Consider the following 27,225-nt stretch of genomic DNA (forward strand, 5'->3'; position numbering starts at 1 on the left):
CTCCACATGGAGAAGCGAATACGCCTTAGTTTGTATATGACTGCTATACGCATATTTGTATGTCGGTATTGTAAGTTTTTCTTTCAACCACGATATATGACAGGGTGTCATATTGAGTTACTGTTTATTTCTGTCAAGATATACAGGTTTTTACATTATCCTAAGTCGTATATTTTCAGTATATCGGTAATTACACATTGTGTAAGTAGTCCACAAGCATAATGAAAAAAAAAAAAAAAAAAAAAAACAACAACCGAAAACAAACAGTTGCGAGGCAGTTATAAGAGTAGAAACTATCTTCCTTGTGATGTATTTTTGGCACTTTAGTTTGAACGTGAACAATATATTTCATGAATCAATAGATATCACTGATTTCGCAGCACATTTATGAAGTAATAAATTTGTCATTGGGTTTGTAAAGCGTGGTTTGCACATGTGCTTGAGGAGGTGTGTGAGCAATACGAATTACTTCCCTTTACGTTAGATTGGCCTGCCACTTTTGAAGGGACTTGTTTGGAATTATGTGTACATTAATTTTACCAGTACCATTTTTATCCATTTAAAAATCACAGTTTTGTAATTTGTAATCAACACTATATAACTAGTATTTTGCTTGTTTGACATTGAACCCACATACATACATACATACATACATACATACATACATACATACATGTATTTGGGGAACCCCTTGCATTGCAATGTTGGAGACAAGAGTGGAGGGGATTATAAAATAAATCCATCATTTGTCTGCGCTGCCGGATGGAGTTGCTATGGTGGCTTACAAAGAATTGCTCTGCACACCATGCTTTTTTGCGGAGTTGTAGAGGATTAACATTGTGGAAAGTAATTGGTCTCTATCAAATGGGCATGGTTTACTATTTATGACCCCAGCAAGCATGTTGTCTAAATAATAAACTTTATAATTTATTATTTCCATCTGTTAAAAAAATGCAAAATGCATCTTTTTTTATTCACATATTTATTTTGCAAATATTTTCAAAACCTTTTGATAGAATCTTACCATACATATCATAAATTGTTATGGAGTTAAAACAACTTTATTTTTGTGATATGCTTGCTTTTCTTTTATACCTTGGGATCAAGGCCACAGTCAGAAAATTTAATTAAGGTTTTGGTAAATTTTGTTCATTTGCTAATATTTTCTAAAGTTCTTGATAGCTTCTTATTATACTTCGGATTATGAAGTTAAGTAAATTCATCCTACAGCATTTTATTTGCTTCCATTCTGGTATAAAGGTTACAGTCAAAAGAAAATTCCCATTATTTTTGGTTACAGTTTTTCATTTTCAGATATTTCCTCAACCCCATGATGCAGTTTCTAAATATTTTGGATTCATCATTTCTAATCTGACACAGTTCATTCTGTAACATACTTATCTTTTGACATTGATGTCTAGATGACATGTTTTAAAGCAATGGTTTGACCATTAGTTGAACAGGCAGATTCACCCTTTGTTTTTTGTTCCTGTTTAATACAGTATTTTAATTTAAACTTGCTTCCAACTTTTCACAATTTCAGTGAGTAATACAGAGCTTTTCCAGTCAAAATAAGACCAAGGAATGTCATCCCCATCAAATATACCCCAGACCCAGGCAACTAACAATGCTGCTATATCTGGATCCCCTAATTCATCACACAGATTCCTATTACCAAGTCCAATACCAACTCGGAGAGACAGAACATACTCAGCGTAAGATTTCCTGCAGTTTGCTAACCATTATATATAGAATTTTGAGTAAATAGCATAGTCTCAGAGCTACAGGTACATTATGCTTGTGCAGGTCTGAGTTAATGTTGTTGGTAGTTATGCATGGATAAACATGGTAGCAGTTTTTTTAAAAAGCAGATGGCGTACAGTTTTTGTATTATTTGTCAAGTATAGATGAGATACAGGTACAGTATAGCTCAATCATTTTATTCTTCAGACTTTGTAGTGGGGTGTAGAGAGTAGAAGATTAAGAAGAAAACCCTCCATCATCTCTGCAAGTCCTGATGGAATTGAGATGGCATCTTGTGGAGAATAAATCTGCACACCATGTTTTCTTGCAGTCACATCTAATGACCACCACTGAGTGGATTTGGTCTTGTGTTATGTATATTTAATTTAATTGTTAGTTTTTGTTTTTATTTCATTAAATGATATTGTAATGTAACATTGTATGCTGGACTTGATCTTGTCTAAAACTGAGTTCATTTCTGCTTGACCTGATCGACTCATTTTTTATTTCATTTTATATAAACAACTAATACATAGCTAAATTATTCTCTGTGTTTGGGCTTAATATCAGGATCTTTATAATAGAAGTAAATATGTTTATTTGGTCAGGGTTTTGGACTTACCTAAGTGAATTGTACAGGTTATGGTTTAGATTTTGTAATCATCACGATCATTCTGTAAGGTTATTTTCCATTAGGTAATTTTTTGAAATAGAAAATGCTAATTGTGATCCGAGGTAAAGTAGAGAACTATATAATCTTGTAATTGTGAGGACTTTGTCATTCATGCTTTAACATCTAGCACTTTCAAATTGCATATTATATGTTGTGACCAGTAGTTTTGGGCTGGATTCTTTTTTGTTAAAATTATTGAATTCAAGTGATTATTTTCTCTGGAAATACAAGAGTGCTCTGATAATTCATGGATAGAGACATTCACTGGAGTTTATAGTTTATTCAAACCTGGAATTATATTTCTGTGATTCAACAAAAGACTGCTTAAACATCAACTCTTTAACAGCTACCACAGATGCTGCCATCAGCCTCAGTTTTGGGATTTTTTAAATATACTTTTACTGAATTTTATTCAGGACTTTAAGTTACATAGGACTTGTGTCAGTAATTCTTGGATTATTTTGGGATTTAATTCACAATACCATAAAAAAAATTCTCATTTTGACTTTGTATTCAAGGGAAATAAATTTTTAAATTTTAAAAAGCATGTTGTCTTTCACTCTTTTCTGTTACTTATTTTAAGAGCATAGACTTGTAACACTTGATAAATTAGGAGTGGTTTATTGTTACCCTACATGCATGCTTGAAAGAGAGAGGGAGAGAGAGATGCACCAGTATATCTACATAATTATTCTCTTTTTGTGAATAGTTTGCATGTTTTTTGATACTGAAAAACATCATTCAGTTAATTATAAACATTTGCTAGTTCTAAAGTAATGTATGAGACATAATGATCATAATGCCAAATACAATTTTAGATCCTATTAACATAATGACATTGTATTGCAAACTGTATTAATACTATATTTTGTGAAATGAATTGATTTTGTTCAGTGCTACTTTGTTGGAATCTTACAGATGCATTCATATCCTTATTTATTTTGCGGTTTGTACTTATACGTTTTTAATGCTCACATGAAGTCTGTGATATTGTACTCTCTACATTGAAAAGAATGATGAACATTGAATCGGATCCATACCTGACTGAAGTGAAACAATATCACACAAGTTCCATAGGTTACTCCATGCATGAGTTTTCATAAATATAATTTTAGAGAGGTGATTAAAACTTGAGAAAGCATAGTTCTGGCAGTTGCTGCATGAACATACAAAAACACAATTGATGCTAAAAGCTAACTGACCATGTACATTTCTAGAAATTGAAAGATGGTGATGAACTTGAGTTAATTCACATACTGAATTTCTGTACACCACTCCCTTGATAACTCATGTCCTGATAACTCGCAAACCTGCATATAATGTGGGTCAGGCGTGGATCCCATTTTGTTACCCAGAAAATACCAAAAATTGATCCCTATTTCTTGAACTTGATGAAAATTGCAATCAAAATCGGTAACTGAAATTATATATCGTTCGTTTTATGGTCGAAAATGGCAGATAGGACCTGGAAATTTAAATCAACTTTTTGAAATTATCAACTTTTAATAAGAAGTCACATAATTGGTTACATTTATCCAAACAACATTCTTAGTAGACCGTAATTAAAGATATTCAAGGGACTTTGATCAATGAAAATGTCACTTTTGCTAAGTGTAGGCATTACATTAATATTTAAATGCCAGTAAAATATTTCTTATTAAGTGAAATTTGTGTTTTAATTCTATCTTTTAGTTTCTCTTAAGTGTAATCATCATAAATGTAGTATGTATTTAATTGTAAAATGTGTCAATCTACCGTAACAGCTATGTCAGCAAATGTTTCTTGAGAACCTAATTAAGTGCTGCTTTTTGATATCCAACTTGCGGAAGTATTTGTTGTATTGTTGCACTGAATTAAAAGCTGGCCTCCTTTGTATTATCATGTTATGTCTTTTGAATCAAATAAAGGAGGTGGAATAAAGAAAAGTTAAAAGGCTTCCAAATTCTGCATGCTTAAAATCTAGTGGCCCGGTCGTATCTCAGGTGAACTCACTTCATTTAATCAATCGAACACTGTTATAAATGTCATTGTGTATGTAACATAATAAAACTACCTTAAAATAACTGACTCATTTATAACTATGATCCAGGATAGCAAGGCAACCAAACGAAACAATAAAGAGCTTGGTTTCACAGATATAGATCATTGTGGGCAAGCGAGTTTCAGAGAATTTCTGAACTGGCACATAGATACATCCTCAAGGATGATAAAAGTTTCACTTTTACTTCCAATGAAATCACAGCATCAATATTGTACTAACTAAACAATACAGAAATTGAGTTTGAACTTAAATGAATGTCTCATGAAATAAATGTCACTAATTTTAAAAAAAATGGAATCTTGTTTGGTGGTCAACAGTCTAGTTCCCTGCTACTTGGCAGTATACCATTAAATACCACTCCGGGAACCTAAAACTAATCAACGAAACAAAAAGCAATCATGTAATACACATATGTTTTCGCATATGCATGAGGGTTGTTGAAACCTGTTGGAATGATCTTTCACATGTTGGACGTTTTGAAAATGTTATTTATACAGAATAACGAAGAACTTCATTAGAAAACTTGCGTTATTAACAATTAATATCGATGTGATTGTAAAACGAGGATTCAGTCACTAAACAGCCCAGTTTCCTAATACCCACACACACCCAAGGTTTTCTCGATGTCTAAGTGTATTTTTTTCAATTTTTGGAGGTCCCTTGTTAACTTGCACTCTCACTTATAGCGCAGTCTATGTTTTGTGGACCCCGTTGTGCGCATGTTATTGTGGGAGACATGTATTTTGTGAAGAAAGAAAATGTGTTTATGCATTTAATAACAGAACTGTGTATGGGCATGGGCATTACTTAACATGCATGTTCGTCAGAGATATGTGTGAGAGAGGGAGAGCATCATTAAGATTTATATCTTTATTTTAGTTAAAACTACTATTTGGTATTAACTATCAGAGTAGTGGGTTGTTTTTTTTCACCAGTGGTAACACAAAGTCATCCTAGATGCATCTAGATTCACACATACACTTTTTGAAAATGGATGCTTATGTGAAACTAAGGGCACAATACAACTGAAACCATCAACACTGTTTGTTTTCTATGCCATTATGTTGACAGTAAACAGTGTATTGGGGGATTAAGTGAATGATTTTTTTTTTATTGAATGAGCATTTTGCTGAATCATACTGTATAACCCATTGTCTGATTTTTGTTAAAGAAAAATCAGTGATAGAAAGAAGGACTTGTAAACTAATCCATACAGTATCACATTTTTACATTTATCTGTTTATTGCATCTGCCAGATCACCTAAGTAAAGATTATTTGTTAAAGAGGAGAGAGAGCTTGAAATAAGACTAGTTATTTAAATTGGAAAATGGTCTTCTGCCAAACTGATTATAAAGCTGTAATTTTGACCTTTTGTTATTAACAATGAGACCAAGAACACTTGATCATTTGGCTACCTTTCTGTAGAGCTTTTTTCTTTTTTTTTCTTCTCAAAACTAACCTAAACTGGGATAAACATGTTACATATTGACAAAGGTTAGCATCAAAAGATCAGTTTTAGCGTGGGTATGTGGGAAAGCCTGCCAGTAGCTTCTCGTGGGTCGGTGGTTCTTTCCTGGGTTTTCCAGGGTTCTTCCTCCACCAGTTATACTGGCCGCCATATATGGCCTATCTTGTGCTGAAAAATGGCGTGCAAACCCTACAACAACAACAACAAAAAATCAGTTTTAGCAATGGTCTCTGCCAGGATTTCTGTAGAACATTGACTGGAGGTATGTCTCTATTAAGAAGAGACCATTTATTTTTCTAACGGGGATGGTTAAATGCTTGAAATCAATTGCCTTAGTGTGATCTGCATTATAAAAAGACATTCTACATTTTACAGAAATTTAATGCTTATATTTTATATTTGATATTGTTGTGCTTAATTTTGCTTATTTTGGAAGAGTTTATCTTCCTACATTTTATAAATTCATTTATACATTTTTCAAACATTTGTTTGCATTATATAGTCACTTTTATATTGAGGTTTTGTAAAACACTATTAAATATATTCTGGGCAAGTGGATTTTGATTCAGGGCAAAGCTACATGCTTTGACCTCTGTCTTGTTTGGTTTTTTAATAGATCAGTGAGAGCTCTTGAGGGACCAACTTATAAAGGAGTGGTGAAGACATTCTGTCGTCAGAGAGGGCATGGCTTTATTGTTGAAGAGGTTTCCAGGGAGAGCATTTTTGTGCATATCTCAGAGTAAGCATAGAGCATTAAATTGGTTATCTTTGAATAATAGTTTTGACAACAGGAAAAGCTATATAGTTATTGAATAATAAGAGAGCAAACTATACATGTCAAGTAGTTGCCCAGAAATTAGTTTTTATAAACTTAAAAAGGAAATAATGTGAATGTGGTCCTGCCTATAATTTTTAATTATTAATTAATTATTATTATGAAAGAACAGCAATCTGATTAAAATCAGATCTCCACTGTCCTATATGAAGATCTGACTGCGACCCCATAGGGATTATGTTCTGGTGACCATTGAATTTAGCAAATGGAAATGCAGCTTTCAGAAATCTGATGGTGTACCAAATCATTAGCCACATTGATGCTATTCAGCCATACTGCACAGTCTCCCAAACATGAAGATATAAGACTTTATTGAATTGACTGATAAAATTAGCAGTAACATTCACCAGAACATGACCCTTGAACAATTGCTGTCAGATCTTCACGTAGGACAGTGGAGATCTGATTTTAATCAGATTGGACAGAACAGTACATATGGACAAATGATTTATTGTCAATTTAATGTATCTACTTCAACAAGTTTGTGTTCTGTTTATGCAACTTTGTCAGTTTCAACATACATGTACATGGTAGATAAATACAGAAGTTATTGGCAAGATTTGTATTACAGCATGTATGTACATTTATGTGTCAGTAAACAGATATGAATAGATGAGATGAAATTATGCACAGGTGGTAAAACATGAAAGAAAGAGAACAAGGGTGCATGTAATATGAAATTAAAACATTTGCAGATATCCAATACAGCCATAGCTAGATAATAATAGTCCTACAAGTATCCAAGGGTTGATCCAGTAGAACATATATCCCCCTTGGAAATGACACTTTTAAGAAAAAACTTGTAATAGGTTTTATTTCAAGCCGTTTTTATTCTGACAGTGAAGGGTTGATTGGGAAGATTACTTATGGTGTGGGTTGTGTCAAACAATGTAGAAATCACAATTGTGGATGTCTAAAAATAATGATTATGTATTTAAAATCACATGTAACCTCCTCTGTAGTCTAACTTGTGACAGATCAACATACAGGGGAGAGAACTTGAAAAGGTGTGCAGTTAAGTAAAATATTGTGAATTAGACTACTTAAGAGATGAATTAAATCAGTTACAACCATCCATTCCAGTAAATACCTCTTTTCTGGTCCATTCCTGTTCTTTCCATTGATTCTTTCTACCAGAACAGTTTAGGTGGAAAAAAATTTAGCAAAATTATTGATCAGAAAATCTATTGGCAATTTATAATTTTGCTTCTGCCTGACAGACTTGATAATCTGATTTCTTGGTTTAATGAGTCTTACTCAATCCAAATCCATCAATTGAAAAACTTTTTTGTTTACAAATATTTATTAGACTGTGCACATCTCTAAATATGGCTGAAAAACTTGTTTTCTTACATGAAATTGTATTGTGTAGAAGCTGACAGAAATAATGCAACATCACTTTCACATGCATTAATATTTTCCTGACAAATCCTGTAATATCTGTTTACAAATACCTTTATTAGATTAGCATAAAAAGAAATAAACAGCATCTGAAAGCAGTACAAGATCTCACTACCATGCAAATCAAAAGCATCATGCTTCAGGTCAAAGAAATTTAAGCAAAACATTATCAATTACTGAAATAAGCACACAGATACATAAAAAAAGACGGTAGGGTCAGGATACAGATTCATGGTTTCTATGTTATATAGAATCACTATTACAAAATCTGTATTTTCATGGTAAGTTTTAAGTGACAGCTGTGATATCTACAGATAATAAGCGATCAAGACAATTTTTGATTTCAGTTTTTGAAACATCCATGGCTGACAGCAAACAAACAAACAAAGAAACAAAAGAACAAAAAGATAATTGACTATAAAAACAATGGATGCAAATGTTGTTGTTGATGATTTGGGTTTAACATCATTTCTCAACACATGATAGGCTATGCATGGCAGCCAGTATATAATTAGTGGAGGAGCAACCCAGGAAAACCCCTGTAAGAACCACCGACCCATGGGAATCTACTAGAAGCTTTCTCACATACCCACATTGGCCAAGCCTGAGATTTGATACCATGCAGACAGAGGTGAGATGACATTGACTGGTTAAGGCAAGTGCTTTAGACAACTGGGGCCCATGAATGCAAATAAACATATGCAATGGATCATATGAAATATAGGAATTCATTAAGTTACCTCTAGTCAGTTGTCATTTAAATTACTTTTGTCTCCACCCAAAATTAAATTCGCTTCTACTTCCCACTTACCCCATGTCAGAAATTATGTAAAATAATATTCCTCTGTAGGAGGTAGTGTTAAAACACGTCAGACAACAGATCAAAAAATGATTCTGTTAAATTTGAGAGTGACTTACATGCAGGAGGTATATGTTTTACTGGAACAGCCCTTTAAAAAAAATGTAACAGCAAAAGGACTGGTCAGAAGTGTCAACTTTCAGCTGGCTTGGTCATATCAAAATGCATATGAAAGTAAACTCAGAAGTACATTAGGGATTGTGACAACTACGTGATTATTTTCATTGTTAAAAAAAATAAGCCATGTATTATTAATAATTAAATATTTTTATCCATTAAATTTTGATAAATTATGTACATAAAAATGATAATATACAATGTTTCTATGCATTTTGCATCATGGAATTTTTATTAAATTCCTTTTGCATATTGTATTGTGGAAGTAATTTTGCCTCTCCATTTCCCACCTATCTTCAGGTGGGTAGGGCTAGGGGATCAGAATTAAAAGATGGGAGAAGAAAAGAAAAAAGACTAAATAGTGCAAGGACGTATTTCTTGAGAGCATGTTTGTGCAGAATGACAATTATTTTCATATTGCACAGCAGGATCACCTCTGCATTTGCATAAAGACAAACCAGCCTAATTCCACATAGTAAAAGATGCACATAAACCAGTTTAATCAAGTAAGATGTGGACTTGATAAATATATAAATATTGTCATTGCAGTTGGGGCCAAATCTGTTGTCTAGCTGTCTTGCTGACACACCACCCCAGTCAGTGATACCATTCTGTAGCATTGATTGATTTTTTTGTTAAACTTTATCAGATGATGATTTTCACTCAGTTTTGTCAGAATGTTAGAAATGCCACAATAAACCAGTTTCTTTGATTTGCAGACCATATGGTAATTGGGATAGGCATTTGAAAAGCAGTGTTTTATGATTGATGTAATGCCGGTTTCAGCATCATTAGTTTTCAACATTCTCACTCAGATAGCTAATACTTTCTATGGCAGATTGCAAAGCAATTGCAGCCTAGGAATTGTTTATGTGTATCCATCTGTTTGTCATCAACTCTCAGGGTAGTGTTTTGCATTTCGGTCTGTTTCTCCGATAAAATTCCTTGTAGAGTAACATAGGTTGGATATTTAGAAGTTTCTCCGATAAAATTCCTTGTAGAGTAACATGGGTTGGATATTTAGAAGTTTCTCCGATAAAATTCCTTGTCGAGTAACATAGGTTGGATATTTAGAAGTTACATGAAGTACTAGACCTCCAAATGAAATTGAGGTCACCATGTCCTATATTTCCTCATCCATTGCCTACGGAGTCATTTAAGCTGGTATGTAATTAAATCATGAGTACTACAGCCATTAGTGGAAACTACAGTGTTCCAGCCAGGATTTCAAATGACAGGGGTGATGACCAGGGCACTTTGAGTAAAGTTGGACAATGTTTCAAGATCAGAGCACTTCTTGTGTGAATGGATGTCATATAGTGACCAATACAAAAGAGAAAAAATAAGTAACTTTGACTTAACATCATTTAATTCTCAAACTATACACTATTTCAACCAATATGGAACTAAAAGCTAGAATTCTTTATTATAGGTTATAGGTTTTGGGTCTGTTGCTGTCTCATCCGTTCTGATTTCCTTGGTTGGTTCATTTTGAGAGAATCTAAAACAAATACAAATGGTCATTTTACTCTTCAAGCTCCAGTAATATTTATATAATTCAAAGTTTCAAATTTGTGATGAAAATAATAATAATAATAATGATAATAATAATAAAACAACAGCAGCAACAATAATAAATGACCTTATGGTCCACACAGTATATGATAATTAGAAAATTAATATCATAAAAATTAAAACCATGAAACTTAAAGTATAATTTCTTTCTCTCTCTGTACAATGTAAAGAATACAATATTTTTTAAAAACAAAATAGTTGCTTTTTTGTTGAAACATCATTCTTATAATTGTCAGATATGTTAATTTCATTATAAAGGCAAACCAATGTTTGTATTCCATTTCATCATTGTACTAATGTTGAGAAAGAAATGTCTGCCTACATACTGTGTGTTCTGAATAAATTAGAGCCAATTGTACAATTAATCGACGATGAGTATAAATGAAAAAAATAATAAATTAAATTGAGGGCTACTGCTTGTCAATAATTATTTCTTTATACACACATAAGTAAGAGTACATGGACAGAAAAGGCTGCAGTTTCCTGTTTTAATATGCTTTAAAGCAACACACCCAACAGAAATGGTTTTAGTTTACCAAGACAACAGCTTTTGATGATGGTGCAAGGATAGGGGTAACAAATAGGAATAAAATAAACATTTCGACCTCATGAATAAATTGAAAATGAAATGCAATTACGGAAAATATTCTGTCACTTTCCTGTTTTGCTCAGATACCACTTTTGCGAGTGAACTCTTTGGTAGGCATTCTCTGTGCCGATTGTGCATGCATCGATAGTGAGTCGTAAAAATAAAAACCAAAATTAACCAGTGGTATGGCTGTGGCAAGACTGGTCAAGAGCAGAAATAAATTTTGGACGTGAATGATTGGGGTGCTTTAAAATTTTATAGGGGTGTTCAAAGGCATCATAAATTTGAAAGGGGCACTAAAAAAGTTGGACAGGGACTAGCACCCCTCTATTTATGCTAGCTGGAACACAGAACTAGTTCACTGCGACCTTGATTTTATAGTCCATTGATTGTTTTAAGAATCTTTGCAGTAGTGCTATAGGTTGCAACTTCTATGGTAACATTTGCAACAAAAATTCAGAATTGGCAAATGAAAATTATCAACTGGTCTCCCTCTGGCAACCTTCAGAATCTTAATGCAGCAAGTAGAAAATGGCAACAGTACTTTCTAATTACAATTATTACAGCATAATTATGCTAAAAACATTAGCCAAGTAGTTTATTCAAAACATTTCTTTTTTGATTTTGAGATGTCCTGTTCCTAAAGCATGTCACCATATATACATATGATATGTATAAAAACATAGGAGTCCAGTGAGTTTAACAGTTTAATTGCATTTATTATTAGGTGTGTATTGCAGTCATCACAGAAAACTAGATCACTGTTACCTTTTTAAGTGATTATGGTTAAACTTTGCCTGTAGCTCAAGTTATCTAGGTTAGGGTGGCTTATTAGGTCATTTTCTCAGACTTGTAGAGTCAAATAAATTGGTTTTTAGATGCATATGGTAGAGTAGTGAACCATTAATTAAAATTAGGTCCCTATGACTTTAATTTTACAGTCTAGTGATTTTGGTTAATATTTGCATTTTTGCTAATTTTTTCAAGGTACCATTGCTTATAGAATCATATAACATCATACGTAATTGCATCATGAAGTGTACTTAGTGAGTATTAGGTCAGTTTGAAGTTTATTTCACATTAGGTCAGTGTGAATTTTATTTCACAAAATCCAGTTATATTGGTAAACGTTTTTCACTAGGTTAGGGTTTGAATACTTGTCACTTTCTCAGATCTATTACATGTAGAGTCACTTAAGTTTGCAATCAGATTCAGCTTGTGGAGTATTTCAATGTCACTGTGTCATAAGTACTACAGCCATCAGTAAAAAGTAGGTCACTGTGGCCTACATTCAAGAATCCAGAGATATTGGTTAACCAATGTATTTACAGTGTTTCCCCTAGGGGTGCAAGATTGAAAGTTGTAAACCCCATGGTGTTAGAACTGGAGGTTGAGTATACAACAGAACTTGGTGTTAGAACTGGGGGTAAAGAAAACAATTTGGTAGTCTCTGATACACAAACGAGGGTAAAGGAGAACAATGATTAAGCCCATTTTCACAAGCACTATTAGCCTGGTAATTTTTTAGACTCATAGTCTCATAAAAAGATATTATATGTATGTGAATCTGTGGTTCAGAGGAAGCTAAAAATCTTCAAAAATTGGTACCCCATGAATAAAAGGTAATTTATCATTTAGTGGTTTTCAAGACATTAAAACTGGCATTGGTTGTTTTCTTCTCTCTCCTTCAAATATGTTCCCCAATCACATTACATTAGGAATATTAGTTTTAGGAATTTCACTTTTTAGCCATATTTTAAACAAATCAGAAAGAAACAAGCAAGAAACACACTCATATTTTCAGAACCCCAGCAGGTCACTTTGTATTTCAGACCGTGTTTTATTAAATCTTATCAGCAATGTATCTGTTCATGATGATTGGCAATTTATAGGTTACTGCATTTGTATGGGAAAATATGAGCGAGGTTTTTGGATGGAATGCTGCATGACCTTGGGAGTGAAGTATATCCATCTGACAAAACGAGTTCGTATTTTCCCATACAAATGCAGTAACCTTTGTATTATATGCTCATTTTCTTATTCTATCTAAGGCTTAATTATATAAACAAAATGCAATACAAGAAACAAAGTAAATGAATGTATGCGTTATTTCAAACTAAATATACAAGCACAGATTCATCATTACACAACAACGTTATTAATGCGCACATAACTCTGCCCCGATAAATTTGAACATGTCCCATGCTAGACATAAGTTTTAAAAAAAAAAACCAAAATGGCGTTTTTGTCTACTTAAAATTGAAATTTGGAGTCGTATTGTGAATGAATGTGCATTGTAACAAGTTTTCCATTTGATCTGGAATGAATAGATTTTGTCGATTCTACGAAATTTTGTGATTATGGACTGGATTCATCTGTACAAATTGTACATGAAATACATCAGATTGAAGCAGCGCAGGAGAAGCATGTTGACATCTGCAAGTGTGTTTTTTCAGTCATTGACTATTTGAAATCATGATCTGGGAAGTATATGAGGTCTTTCAATTGCAATTATCAATAAGATGCTGTTGAATTTAATGTTTATTTCATTTTGAGTGCAGTAAGGAGGATGTAATTGCAGTTGGAATATAGTCGAAATTACAGTACAGTTTCAAAATGTGTAATTAAGCTTGAGAACTTGTGTCATGGCTCATGTAATTCAGATTTGCAGAACTAACAATGTACATTTTGAGGAAATTCACGATGTAAAACTGTAAGTATATTTTTTGCCATTCTTATTACCAAGCAATTTTATGAATGTGGAACTGGAATGTAGCAAAGCAGCTGGTACATGGCAGTCCACACAACATCTCAACATCTGCTTTAGTTCATTCAAAAACAAAATTAATCAACCAAAACGTAAACTGTCTGCTACACAAGTGTACATGATTTGTTTACAAAGTAGTTCCTAATACACTGTTGGGCACACCTGTCCTGCACGTGAGTGCAATATGAAGATGTGCAATATCATAAAATACTGAACAATTCTGACAATGTAAAGTTAACGGAGAAAAAAATGAGCATATAATAACTGTTTTTAAGTGATCGTAATGGAGAAATTGTATGATGTTGTACCACCTGAAGTAGAGTCCTGGTCATTTTTAGGGAACACAGTTTATATAAAATATTGTGATCATAAGTTTTATGTCTTTTAAATGTGAATGTATCATTTATATTGTTTACATTTTACAGAATTTTAAAATCTTTGCATTTTATATTTTATCTTCTACTTCCTTCTGCTTACATTTATCTGGAAAGAGTTTATCTTCCTAAAGTTTTTGTGGAATTCTTTATTTTAAATTTTTTTCCAAGTTTACCTCTAAACCTTTTGTTGGCATCATATAGCCAGTATTGTTCTGATGTGTTCTAAAAGACAACTTCATGCTTTGTTTTCAGTGTTGAAGGAGAGTATGTGCCCAAGGAAGGCGATGAGGTCACATTTAAAAAGATTCTGATTCCCCCAAAGCATGAGAAGTACCAGGCTTGTCATGTGAAGATCACACACTTGGCACCAGGCGTCAGCCATGAAACATGGGATTCACCAGCTAGCAGCCCCAGGAGCTAGGCCCCACCAACAACTCCTAGCTTGTAATTTATTTTCATATGCTTGGAAATTTGTATTATTGTGTCACCCGTTTAGGATAAATCCTGACACAAAGCACTCTTTTAGTGTGTCGCCATCAGTGGTGGTGTTGACATCAGTGATAATATCATTACAGTTAAGATGAATCTATGTAAACTGTTTTGTTCCTAATTTTTTTATATATAACATTGTGAATTGAACCTCTTAGTGGATCTTATAAAATATTCATGTGACCACCCTTAAAAAAGGGGTAGAAATGATTGTTATCATTCAAAGTCCTGACAATGCGTACTGCTTGTATCTCCATCCTTGTAAACACCATAATCCATTTAACTGATAAAGGTAAATAAACTCGTATTGTTGCAGCTGTTCACATAATATCTTTTGTTTGATCAATGAAAGTTTTGTTCACTTGATACAATTTCTCTTGGCTGCTTCTTTATTATGTTTTTTTGTATAATTAGATTTAAAAGTGAGTTTTAATTCTTGTTTGAATATGGGCCCCAGGTGGCTGTGTGGTCTAAGGTGCTCCCCTTTACCGAACATTTCCATTTTACCTCTCCTTGTGTGTTCAAGTCTTCAGTTTGGCCAGTGTTTTTTTCTGGAATTTTTTCAGGTTCCTCCAGCACCAGATATACTGGCCGCTATTTATAACCCGTACCTGCCAACCCTTACAAATGTCCTTAAGTCTTATGGAATTGATCCTTAAAATAAAGACTTATGGAATAATAGAAAAAGTTATGGAAGTATGATTGTTATGGTAAAATTCAAATAATGGCTTGTTTTTGTTTGATTTGGATCCTGGTTTCATATTAGAATCAACAGATTTGGCCAGGGAACTAGACTAACTGTATAAGAGTAGCTCAGACACTTTAAACTGCACTTATCTTTTCATGCATAACGTCTACATGATCAAACTTTTGCTCATAGGATTTTAACGTGTTTGAACAAACGATACACATTCAAAACAAAAGTGACAGTAAATCCTTCTTAAAAAGTTTAAATAGTTAGCATGGAAGAATAAAATAGAATATTCAGAACTCTTTGGCAAAAGACACAAGGGGCAACAATTGTATTTATTGGACATCATGTGCTGACTTTAGTATGTTTTGTCATGTAAGCATTGATTGCCATAACCACGTGAAAAGAAAAGCTGAGGATTACATCGGGTTGAGAGATACAAAGAAGACATTGAGCTCCAAAGGGTTTGGAACTGCAGTTTGTTAAATTATATTGGAGGTCATTAAGGTCTAAGTGTACGTTGCAAGCATCATAGTTGAACTTAATGTTAACAGTCAATGCATCTGTCTCTGATTACACTTATGAACTTTTGAAATGCTTGTTTTCCAAATTTACATTATCAATGAGTTTAATTAATTTATTAAACTTTACTGAAACTTGGCATGACTTACAGAAGAAATGTCTTGTTAGGGTTGGCAGGTCTGATAACCTATCATGTGCTGAAAAATAGTTTTAAAACCGATAATACCTATCTGAATGATAAATTGCAATTTTGTATGCAGACTACTTTCTGTAATATGTAACCTTTTCAAGGGCATTAACTCTTGAAAGGTTATGCCAGCTTCAGACTACTCTTGTCACTCTTTAATTTTACTACATGGATTCGTGTTTCCTTGATGCATTAATTGAGTGCTTTATGTTTACAAGGACAGTGGAGGGAATTATATATAATTTGAGAGGCATTAATTATAAGAACCATTTTACACAATTTCTGAAGGACTGTTGCCTCATTGCTTTTGTTAGGTCCAGCATGAGGATGGAGTCTCGATGCTTTGTAAGGTCCTTCACGAGGAGGAAGCCTTGATACCATATGAAAAGAATTATATTTTTGGCCTTTGTCAGCATTGATATTACTACGAGACTTGGATTTGATTACTTTTGTCAATTACAATTACAATTATGATGTGTCAGTTAGAGTTATAGTTTCATTTACTCAAAGTTGTGACTGTTCAGTTACAATTATAATTACAGTTATTTTTGTCAGTTTCAAAGAGAATTACTTTTTCCCCATAATGAGACAAATTCCCCATATAATGAGACAAAAAAGACAAATAATTTTGGTTTGTGTATTGTATGCATCTGCTATATCAAATATATACATTATAAGCAAATGTAAATATAGTGACATGAAAAAAATTGTATTTGACAGAAATTATAATAAATATTTGATAATGATTACAAATACTCAAACCAGTTAAATAAAATGCTGATTGTAGTTTTCTTTTCTTAGGAAATAGCCTTGTTTCTTATTCAGTATTGATTCCTATATTATTAGCCTAACACCATACAGTTAAGATAAATATGTACATTTTTTAATTTTTATAATTTGGAAGTAAAAAAACACAGTTATCTTTGCTTTTGTAATTGTTATTGAGCAATTATGCCAGTATAGACCTTCAGTTACAAATACAATTACATCATATTGGTGATATTCAGTTATAATTACAATTATGAATACAGTGTAATTGTAATTAATTACTCACGTATACCAATTACATTGTAATTGAAGCCATATTTGCTTACTACTGCATAATTTTCATCAAGTACTGTAAAAACATTTAAATGTAGGTTATTCATTTCATCAACTCTTAACATCAAGAAATATGTTATTTCTACAAAAACACGATAATGTACAGAAAAAATAAATTTTCCAAAGGCTCTGTTATTTAAGAATGGTATTGAGGTTGTATTATTCTCCAAAGATTTAGTTATTGAAGGTGATTAGAAAACATTTTCACCTCATAAGAGTAAAGTAGAAAGTAGAAGTCTAAGTGGAATGGATAAAGTAAGGAATGCTCATTAATAGAAAACTAGTACAGGAGATGAAGGTAATCATTGAACTGTGGAGCAACAACCAATGTATTTTTAGAACAGGAGAAAGATACGATTTTTATGATTAAAGAAATGAAACTTGCAAATGCTGCTAGTCAGTGTTGTTGCAAAGCCAACTTGAGTAATAAGTTCTTCTTCCCGTCCCCCCATTACAATTTAAAAACTAAATCAGTGATAATTATACTGTGTTCTAAATGCACTGGGTTCAAATGTAATGCATCACTGTTCAAAATATTTTGAAGAGGAAACCTGCATCTACTAAAATGACTACAAAATTTGTACATTTTATATTAATAATGACCATTTTCATAGGCTGTATTACATATTAGTCAAATTGCAACTTTCAGATGCAGGAAAAAATTTGGTTTTGTATATGAATCCTTGATGTGGATTACATGTTATTATCCATGCGGACAACGAACAGTTAACCACCATGTGGTATTCAACAGTTCATTACAATCATTTTGTTGATGTCAGTTGTTGTTGAATCCTAATAATAGATAATTTGTGTTTTAGTTACCGTATATACTTGCTTTTAAGACAAGACCAACTGCCAACTGCATAGACCCAGATCTACCATCGCATAATGCGCCAGCAGATCTGGGTCTGTGCATTTTGTTAGGAATAATCAGTTGAACAAAAAATAGATCCTGAACAACAGGCACATTATGCTATGGCAGATTAAGATCTTTGTTGTTTGCACTTTGATTTGTCTTAAAAGTGAGTATGTACGATATCAGTTTTAATGAATGAAACTTCAGGCACACTGTATTGGATGCCATTCTTTGAAGACTGAAATATTGTTTGTAAAAATTGTTTAAGTTGTTACCTAATGAGTCTTCGGTTTGATGTTAAGAAAATCATGACTATTTTTATATTGGCATTTTTTTAATATTGTATATTTTATTTTATACTGCATATATAGGTAGAGGTCTATAGTCATCATGATGTTTGTCTGTCTATTCAATCTTTCATGCAGCACTTAAAAATGCAGCTAGTGCACTTGGGACAGAACAGAGCTTTTACTTTAAACCAGGAGGATTTTCACCAAACTGATTATTAGTATGCACATGGACAAAACTGACAACTTTTGAGCAAATTTTTTTTTATGTATTAAAAAATATGTACATAATCTCATCACACCATCGTTTTACAGTAACTTGTTGCCTTTTATGCTCTCCATATTACTAGTATATTTAATATTTCTTGGTAGATCAGTACCTGGATTACCTTTGTGTTAGTCCTCATTATTTTTGATCTCAGCAATTAGGAGATGATGTAACTTTACTATAGTCTGATAATACAAACCCATTTGTTTGTACCCCCCTACCGATTTAAATAATGGAAACCTTTAATGTGATAAAAAGTGCAAGGAACTTAGTTCATTCATTGATTTATAGTAGAGTGGCCCTAACACCGTCATCTTATGCGCGTTTCATGCTTAACAGAAGTTTTCAGTGCAATAGTCGGACATGCTCGGATCCATTTCCAGTTTCTGGACAAGTCCATTTTCAGAAAAGGGGTGTATCATGACTACAGATGTACATACATAAGTCGTCTGCTTTCGATAATTACAATGTCGAATCAAGAAGGAAAATGACAACTACGCATTTCATGTGGATTTAACAAGCGGTTTAATTTCTATGTTCATGTATGCAGAAGGATATAATTCCAAACTCTCAATGTTATGTAATTTACGCAATTATTCAGCATTTGCCGAACAGGATGAACTATGTCATTATGTTGTCTGATGGAAATAAACTAGCCTATAATGTACGCAATATGGCGCTGTGTTAGTATGGAAAGTCCGTTAAGCATGAAATGGTGCAGGGGATGCCAGTATTAGTGTCGTTCTGGTCACAGTCAGGTTAGAAATTATAAATCAGTGATTCAATTGACTTAGTTCTGCGCACTTTTTATCACATTAAATGTTCTTGTTTTTGAAATTGGTAGGGGGTACAAACAAACAGGTTTGTATTATCAGACTATAGATCCAGGTTTCCACTGGTGTCAACCTGAATTTTCCCCAGAGTGGGAAATGTCCTTTCACTATTTGCATTGGAATGTGGCAATGTTAGTACAAATCTACCAGGACCACCAGGCTGTTTAAATTGTTTCCTGCCTGTGTGTAGATTTAGTTTGTGGACTTCCTGCTTGAACTGTCCATGATTGGTGCTTTATGGGTAGAATTTATGCAGTACTTCTTAAAATCAACTTAAAATGAATGGTAGATTGTTTATTGATATCCATTTGAACTTGATTCCAACCACTGAAATTGCTGTTTTCATTCATTACTGAATTTCGTGTCATATTTTGGTTGTTTAGTTTTTTGGCATTTTAGCATTTGGAGGCAATATAATCTTAGATATCTGAACATACCTTAAATACCAAAGTCATCAGATCTCATTTGCCATTACTAATCCAACTTTAATCCATTAGTGTCTTTAGTTCTTTCAAAATTACTTCTGATCACACATAGTTTAATCCATCTCCACAAAATTTAAGGGGGCCTCGAGTGGCCAAGTGGTCTAAAGCGCTCTCTGTTATGGATCACTGCCATCTCACCACTGCCTGTGGCGGTTTGAGTCTTGGATTCAGCCAATGTAGGCATGTGAGAAAGCTTGCCAGTAACTTCTTGTGGGTCGGTGGTTCTTTCCAGGGGTTTCCTGGGTTCTTCCTCCACCATTAATACTGGTCGCCATGTATAGCCTATCGTTGCTGAAATATGGCATTAAACCCCACAACAACAACAACAACAACAACAACAAAATTTAAGTTAAAGACCAAATCCAAACCAATCCTGCCAAAAATAGCACATACTTGTGATAAATAAATGGTGAAAAATTTTGCAGTAGTTGTCAGCAGTCCCACTTGTTTTCAGAAATGTTTGTAATATTAATCAACATTGATCATCTGATTTTTCACCCCATTGAATTTATCCTGTAGGTGTATCAGATAGGACAGTTTTATATGAAACAAGGCATTATATTAGATAACATAGGACACTTGTAGTATGTTTTAAACATTGAGAACATAAATGACAATGAAATGATTTGATAATCAGTAGAGTTAGATACATCTATTCAGTTATTAGGCAGTAGTGTTCAGTTTTGATTTGTAGTATTTTGGATATGAGCATATAATTGTGTATATCACTGTTTTGTTTCTTCTCAGACCTCTGTACATCATTCAGAGTTCATTGAAGAAAGGGTGTTTATGGTGAGATGGTGAATTTTCCAGTGACCTCTAAGGCAGATAGGATGAGGAAACATGTTTAATGTGCATGACAGCAAGCATTTGCATATCAACCAGAATGTGTCATGATTCATTAGCAAGTTTCCTATTTCCCCTGATGGACCAAGGAGACCTGGCCCGACTGTTGCTAATTGCTTTATTCTGTTAGAGCTCTTTAATAATCTAATCATAATCCATTAACATCTGTAATCTTTCTTGAATTTCTACTGATTCACATACTATAATCCACTGACTACTTTCATATTATTGACTGTTAAATTAATAATTAAAGTGTCATGTTTAAAGAATAAGCCAGTTTTCAATCACATGTTTGCAGGAAGTATACTATATTTGAAGCTAGGCATGGAAAAAAACCCAGAAAAATATCTGTTCCAGAATTTTTTAATAATAATTTTGAGTATGTTGGAGATTTCAGTGAGTGATGGGTTTGAACAAGAGATGCCCTCCTCTCAGGAGGAAAACCCTCTCAGCCATGAGGTGTACATATGTGAAATAGTCTCACAGCTTTTAATGGATATATATTACAGTTATTACCAGATGTATGTAGAGATAAATCAGTGTTAGTATAATTTTTGGTAGCGCTATTGCCATATTTTGCTTATAGCTTAATGCAGTGTATGACACAAGCTTACTAATGGATTATTCTCCCTTTTTATGGATATCTTAGTAAGTTGGTACATATTATTGTCATCTAAAGACGAAAAATCTTTGTGACTTGATTTGTGTTAGGGTTGCTCTTTTTTACCTTGTAGATGGTGGAAGTTTGACAGAATGTTCTGAATGCAACTACTCATGCAGTTTTGAATGAATAGCTTTGAAACTTTTTAAATATTATTGTCACTGTTGGAGATATGCATGTGGATAAAATCATTTCACTTGCACTTTTTTCACAAAAGTTCCAAATTTTTTTTAACTATAGATTTCTCTCATCCTTGGGTATGGGTGGGATGTGAAAAAATTAGGGATATATTTATGTGAGCAAATTGATCATCTTTCATCTAGTTGTAATATCTGTATGAAAAAGATTGCTATGTCAATGCCACCACTGACCATAAAATTAAAAGAACTTTAATGATAGGTTTGCAAATGGTTTTCAGTATGAGATTGTATTGAAAAAATTATTGTGGCGACAACCCAGTGACATAAATTGTTAATAATGTATATCTAAAATTATTTTTCTATACTGTTCAAGGGTTTTCAATACCTGGCTTATTCATACAGTGTGTGCAAGTCTTTTGACCTTTCTTTTTTTATGCATATCAGAGTGTATAATTTTACAGCCACATTTAAAACAAATTTGTCAATAATTATCATTATACTGTACTTTACCGTAGCTTATTATCTTATTTACAGTATACTTTACATTTATTTATCCATTGCTTGTAAATTGCAGAAAATGTTTTCATTTTATAAGCTAACTGTTCTTTATCATGATGGTTCAAGCTCACCTCTGTGAAATAGCATCAGTGTCAATGTTGCATAGAAAACCATCTACATGTACTCCAGTGGGGCCCCGAGTGGCCAAGTTGTCTAAAGCGCTCTCCGTTACGGATCACTGCCATCTCACCTCTGTCTGCGTGGGTTCGAGTCTCGGATTCAGCCAATGTGGGTATGTGAGAAAGCTTGCCAGTAGCTTCTCGTGGGTCGGTGGTTCTTTCCGGGGTTTTCCCTGGTTCTTCCTCCACTATTAATACTGGCCGCCATGTATAGCCTATCGTGTGCTGAAAAATGGCGTTAAACCCTACAACAACATGTACTCAATTTCACTTCATCTCAGTAGTTTGGAGTTCGTTTGATAACACATACCACCTAAGGGGACTAACTTTGTTCATATGTGTACATTATTTGTACATTTTTGATTAAGTTTTTGTATTTACCTCAAGACCCAGTGGATATCATAAAAATACTTCTCTCTCTCTCTTCATCTGGGTAGGTCACCATGACTAATATTTCACACTGTACGGACTTGAATTAAATTTTGTGTTTTAAGTTTGTTTCTCAGGTACAGTTCATGCTAGAATCATCAAATTACATGACTCAGTACATGTTTGTTAGAACCACACCATTGCAAAAAATAAGGTTACAGTGACGTATATTTCTTGTTGTACTAGTTTAAATTACGTTTTTGCATTTAACTGCAAATTGTGTGCTTGTGTTCATGCTATCATCTCTGTAGTCATGAAACTTGCTGAGGGGATGCACCTCCGTGGGCACTTTACAAAATAAAAGCAGGTCATAGTGGGGCACAATTTTTGCATCACATACTTGGGTTAAATTTGGGATTTGATGCTCTATTCTCAGGCTCAGTTCAATCTACAGTCATGAAATTGATGATAATGTTTAGCTATTAGTACCAAATCCTTACCCCAGAATGGAAGTCACTGTGACCGGTATTTCATGTTTTACTGGTTTTGGTTAAGTTTATGTGTTTAGCTCATGACTGCAGGAGCTTTTGACATGCTGTATTCATATTATTCTAATTAGAATCCTAACCTTAGTGAGTGGCTGCATGTTGCTAAGTACTACATCCTTTTTCTTAAAAGTTATCTGTGACCTTTATTTCATGTTTAAGTGACTTTGTTAAATTTGCATTTAGAGTTTATTTTCATAGTGGTCTTTATGTGAGATTCATGAAACTTGATCTTTTAGCACTACATTTTTACAATCAGAGAAGTCTTTGTAACCTATATTTTTTTAATGATTTATAAACATGTTAAACATTTGTGTTTAGCACATGTCCACAGTGATTTTTGAATGAAATATCTGTACTAACATTTGTTTAAAAAGGTGTTACAAGAATGGGCATGGTTTTCAAGTGATCTCTTTGCTGTAGTGGCTGATCAAGGTAATTACTGATGCATGAACTGTGCCTGTAATAGTGGCCAAATGGACTGTCACCAGAATGGCACTCCAAATGACATCCATTAAGTCAAATCTGGCTTTTTGGGTTAGACAATTAACATAGTATTTGAAGCAGATTTTATGAACCATGAAACAATAAATAAAATAATTTCAGTTTTTTTTCCAGCTCATTATAGTACCTCTACTTTGATATTTTAGAAATGATACTCTTTTTTTTTCATTGTTTATTATCTTTTGTACCCAGTAATGGTGGGAAATATTTTGTAGGCCCAGATCACTTTTGTCTGAATTTAATTTCTGCATTATAATTAATGTTTACACTGGCAGCTGGAGAGTACTGTAAGCTTCATAGAGGTGAGTTATGTAAGCATTTTTTAAATTTGATGTACCAATTAACAGTAATAATATACTCAGTTATTACAAATATTTCCACTGATTAAACATTACAATTTGAAAATGCTTCTCACACATTTGTAACTCTTTTTTTTTTCCTGCATATGTTTTACCTCAGTCTTTTTCTTTTGTGAGTATGTCTTTGAAATTGAAATGAATTATTTTGACTCCATCAAACATCATACATTGTCATAATATGCATGTAATTTCTGTCAAGCATGACTAAACAAAAGATCAACAAACTAGTTTAGCTGGAGCTCTACAAGACAATCTAAGCAGGAGCTCAACAAGCCAGACTATAAAACTAGTCTAGGCAGGAGCTCAACAAGCCAGACTAGGCAGGAACATGACAAGCCTGTCTATAAAACTAGACTAGACAGGAGTATGACAAGCCTGTTTATAAAACTTGACTAGACAGGAACATGACAAGCCTGTTTATAAAACTTGACTGGACAGGAACATGACACACCTGTTTATAAAACTTGACTAGACAGGAGCATGACAAGCCTGTCTAGGCGAGAGCTTGTGAAGCAATCGCTTTGGCATCTCTGTGCTTGTCTTTTACATTTTCGCTTTGGCATCTCTGTGCTTGTCTTTTACATTTGTATGTCCACACAATGTCCTAGATTAATTTCAGTGTTCAAGAGTTTTAGATTAAACCCATTGTTAAAGAATGTTACATCTAGTTATATAAAAGGCAGGCATGGCAAAATTGGAGTCTTAAAAATCAGAAAACACTGTCCGTTCTTGTCCACACAACTCCGTACTGTCCATTTGATCAAGTTTCTTTTCAAAATCTTTGGTAAAGTTCTCAGTATAAAAGTTTTTCTGTTTGCTGATAAATCTCAAACCCAGGGAGGGAAAAATATATTTGGACTGTACAGTCATAAGCACTTCTCATTAGTGTCCACATGCCTTAATCTTACATCAAGGCCAAGGTTATTTGCCAGTTTTGGTTTTGTTATTATGTTTTTCTCTATGGTCATAAGTTCGCAAACCCTGAGAGGAATAGTAGTAATATGCAGACTTGCACCACCCTTTCATATCAATCACTTCTACTCTCCCTCTGATGTTTGGGCAAGGTCAGGTTCATTTTTCAGTACAAGGTTTGCTCAGTACCTTTAGAGGAAGGCGATTATACTTTTTTAGAATAAGGAAGCTTTGTCCTTTCATGTTCATTTCACTGCTGCCCTTCCTTGGACTCTAATTCAAAGTGATGGCCATTTGAAAATCTGTTAAGATATTGATTGCTGTTAAGTCCAATAGTTTAGGGACAGAGGTAGGGTAGGGATGCTTGTATAGCTATCACATTTTAACTGTAGAATCAGTAAGCTCTGCCTTGTACCAATACTTCTACCCTCCCTTTGACCTTCAGGTAAGGTCAAGGTTGTAGCTATCAGGCAGCAGAGCAGGCAGTATCTATAATTCCTTTGAGCTGTTTTTGATAATGCTTATAGGTATAGTGTAAATCGAATCGGTTGTTAGCAGTTATGAATGAAATCATACTGAAAGGATGAGAGAACAAAGACTGCATATCAGCATTTACAGGAGGACATCATTAAGTGCTGTCTATTTATGGTTTCAGTGGTCACAATATATTATATTTGCTTTTTATAAATCCCACCAAATGGCAAATAGGATCAGCATGGTCTGTTATTTTATATGGTGCCAGCAGGCCCATGTGTACACTGTTTGGTCCACTAGCAATTTCAGTGGAATTGTGCAAACCCTGATGTGTTGGCACATTCTTCCTTGACATGACTGGGTCTATGCTGTTAATATTGTCAGTTTAAATGAGGATAGAGACTGATACAAAGATAAAGTATTAGGGAAAATATGCATTTTGTCTTCTGTTGGTAAAGATAAGTGTTATTTTGACTTTTGCTTTCAGTTTTTGCTTGATATTATTTAATATGTCACCACAATATAACAACACTCAGGGTAGAATTCAGGTTAAACTTGTCTCAATATTAATAGCACTTTTACTGGTTTCAGGTATAAAATATACAGCATTTTCTCGGTAGTTGAGTACCTCAAAATTTTCATAACTGATATCCTAGCAACCTTTATTTTAACTTTATCTAAGACACATTTTTCAAGTAGTAAATGAAAACAGGCTTATTTCATTGCATGAAATTATTTAATTTTATTTCTATTTCAAATGTAAAAAAGAGATGTACACAAAGTTTCTTGATATCTACATGTAATCTTCATGCAGCTTCTTCTGAAATTATTTGATGCATCAGAATCAAAATATTATAAATTCTAATCATAAATACTTTTAATTTTGATACACATAGTATTCAAATAAATTTTGTGATATTGAAAGTGTTAACATTATTTTTTTATCTCACGTGCTGAAAGATACATATATGTTCTTTTGGTTGTTGGTGAGAGCAAATAGACAAACAACATTTAATTTGAGCTTTTCTGCACTAAAGTGCAGATTATATACTATATCTTGAGGTCAGAGATTGTGGCATTCAAAAATGTCTGTCTTGGTTGATGTATGATCATGAAACTTGATTATGGCATGCTTTGTAAGGAGTACTATACCAAAGTAGTCACTGTAACATTTTGTTACACTTCATTGACTTCATCTTTCATGTTTAGGCCATTTCCTATAATAATTAATTCCATAGTCATGACCATTTAGCATGTGCATACAATCTGATGAGTACTATATCACCATAATAAAAGTAGGTCATTGTGAACTATTTGCATGTTTTAATGAGTTTTCACTTTTGTGTTATGTTTATGTCAGTTTCTGATACACTTGTGTAGTCATGGAATGTCTTACATGCATGGATCCTGGCCTGTACACCACTCCAATAGAAGAAAATAGGCTATTGTTTAACCTTCATAATGCCACTTTACATTGGGGAAAAATAAGGTCGCAGACACAACGACTGCACGTGGATTACTCTCATATCATGTCTGGAATATGGTCAGACAAGTGGTGATAAATTTAGCCCAT

The 27,225-nt window shown here is 33.5% G+C and overlaps 1 protein-coding gene across 3 annotated transcripts; it reads left to right on the top strand.

Moving 5' to 3' along the window:
• Window positions 1–26,967, top strand: LOC149803018 (calcium-regulated heat-stable protein 1-like). 3 transcript variants are annotated; one of them, XM_089952577.1, is made up of 5 exons: window positions 20–146; window positions 1,544–1,715; window positions 6,543–6,665; window positions 14,699–14,890; window positions 20,913–26,967. In XM_089952577.1, exons 2-4 carry the CDS (start codon window positions 1,585–1,587, stop codon window positions 14,865–14,867), a joined length of 423 nt encoding a protein of 140 aa, XP_089808703.1. In that variant the 5' UTR covers window positions 20–146; window positions 1,544–1,584; the 3' UTR covers window positions 14,868–14,890; window positions 20,913–26,967. The 3 variants fall into 3 exon arrangements, with proteins under 3 accessions (XP_089808702.1, XP_089808703.1, XP_089808700.1); XM_089952576.1 differs by having other exon boundaries at window positions 1–70; window positions 14,699–26,967; XM_089952574.1 differs by having other exon boundaries at window positions 14,699–26,967.
• Window positions 26,968–27,225: the final 258 nt, after the last annotated feature.

The sequence above is a fragment of the Sinohyriopsis cumingii genome, chromosome 3 (genome assembly GCF_028554795.1).
Source record: "Sinohyriopsis cumingii isolate HCF-2022 chromosome 3, ASM2855479v2, whole genome shotgun sequence".
Classification (NCBI taxonomy): domain Eukaryota; kingdom Metazoa; phylum Mollusca; class Bivalvia; order Unionida; family Unionidae; genus Sinohyriopsis; species Sinohyriopsis cumingii.

Excerpts from the sequence above, each read along its gene's own strand:
- LOC149803018 (XM_089952576.1), top strand. The coding sequence starts at position 1,585 with ATGTCATCCCCATCAAATATACCCCAGACCCAGGCAACTAACAATGCT. Across the intron at positions 1,716-6,542 it reads AGAGACAGAACATACTCAGC|ATCAGTGAGAGCTCTTGAGG; the intron begins GTAAGATTTCCT and ends GTTTTTTAATAG. Across the intron at positions 6,666-14,698 it reads ATTTTTGTGCATATCTCAGA|TGTTGAAGGAGAGTATGTGC; the intron begins GTAAGCATAGAG and ends CTTTGTTTTCAG.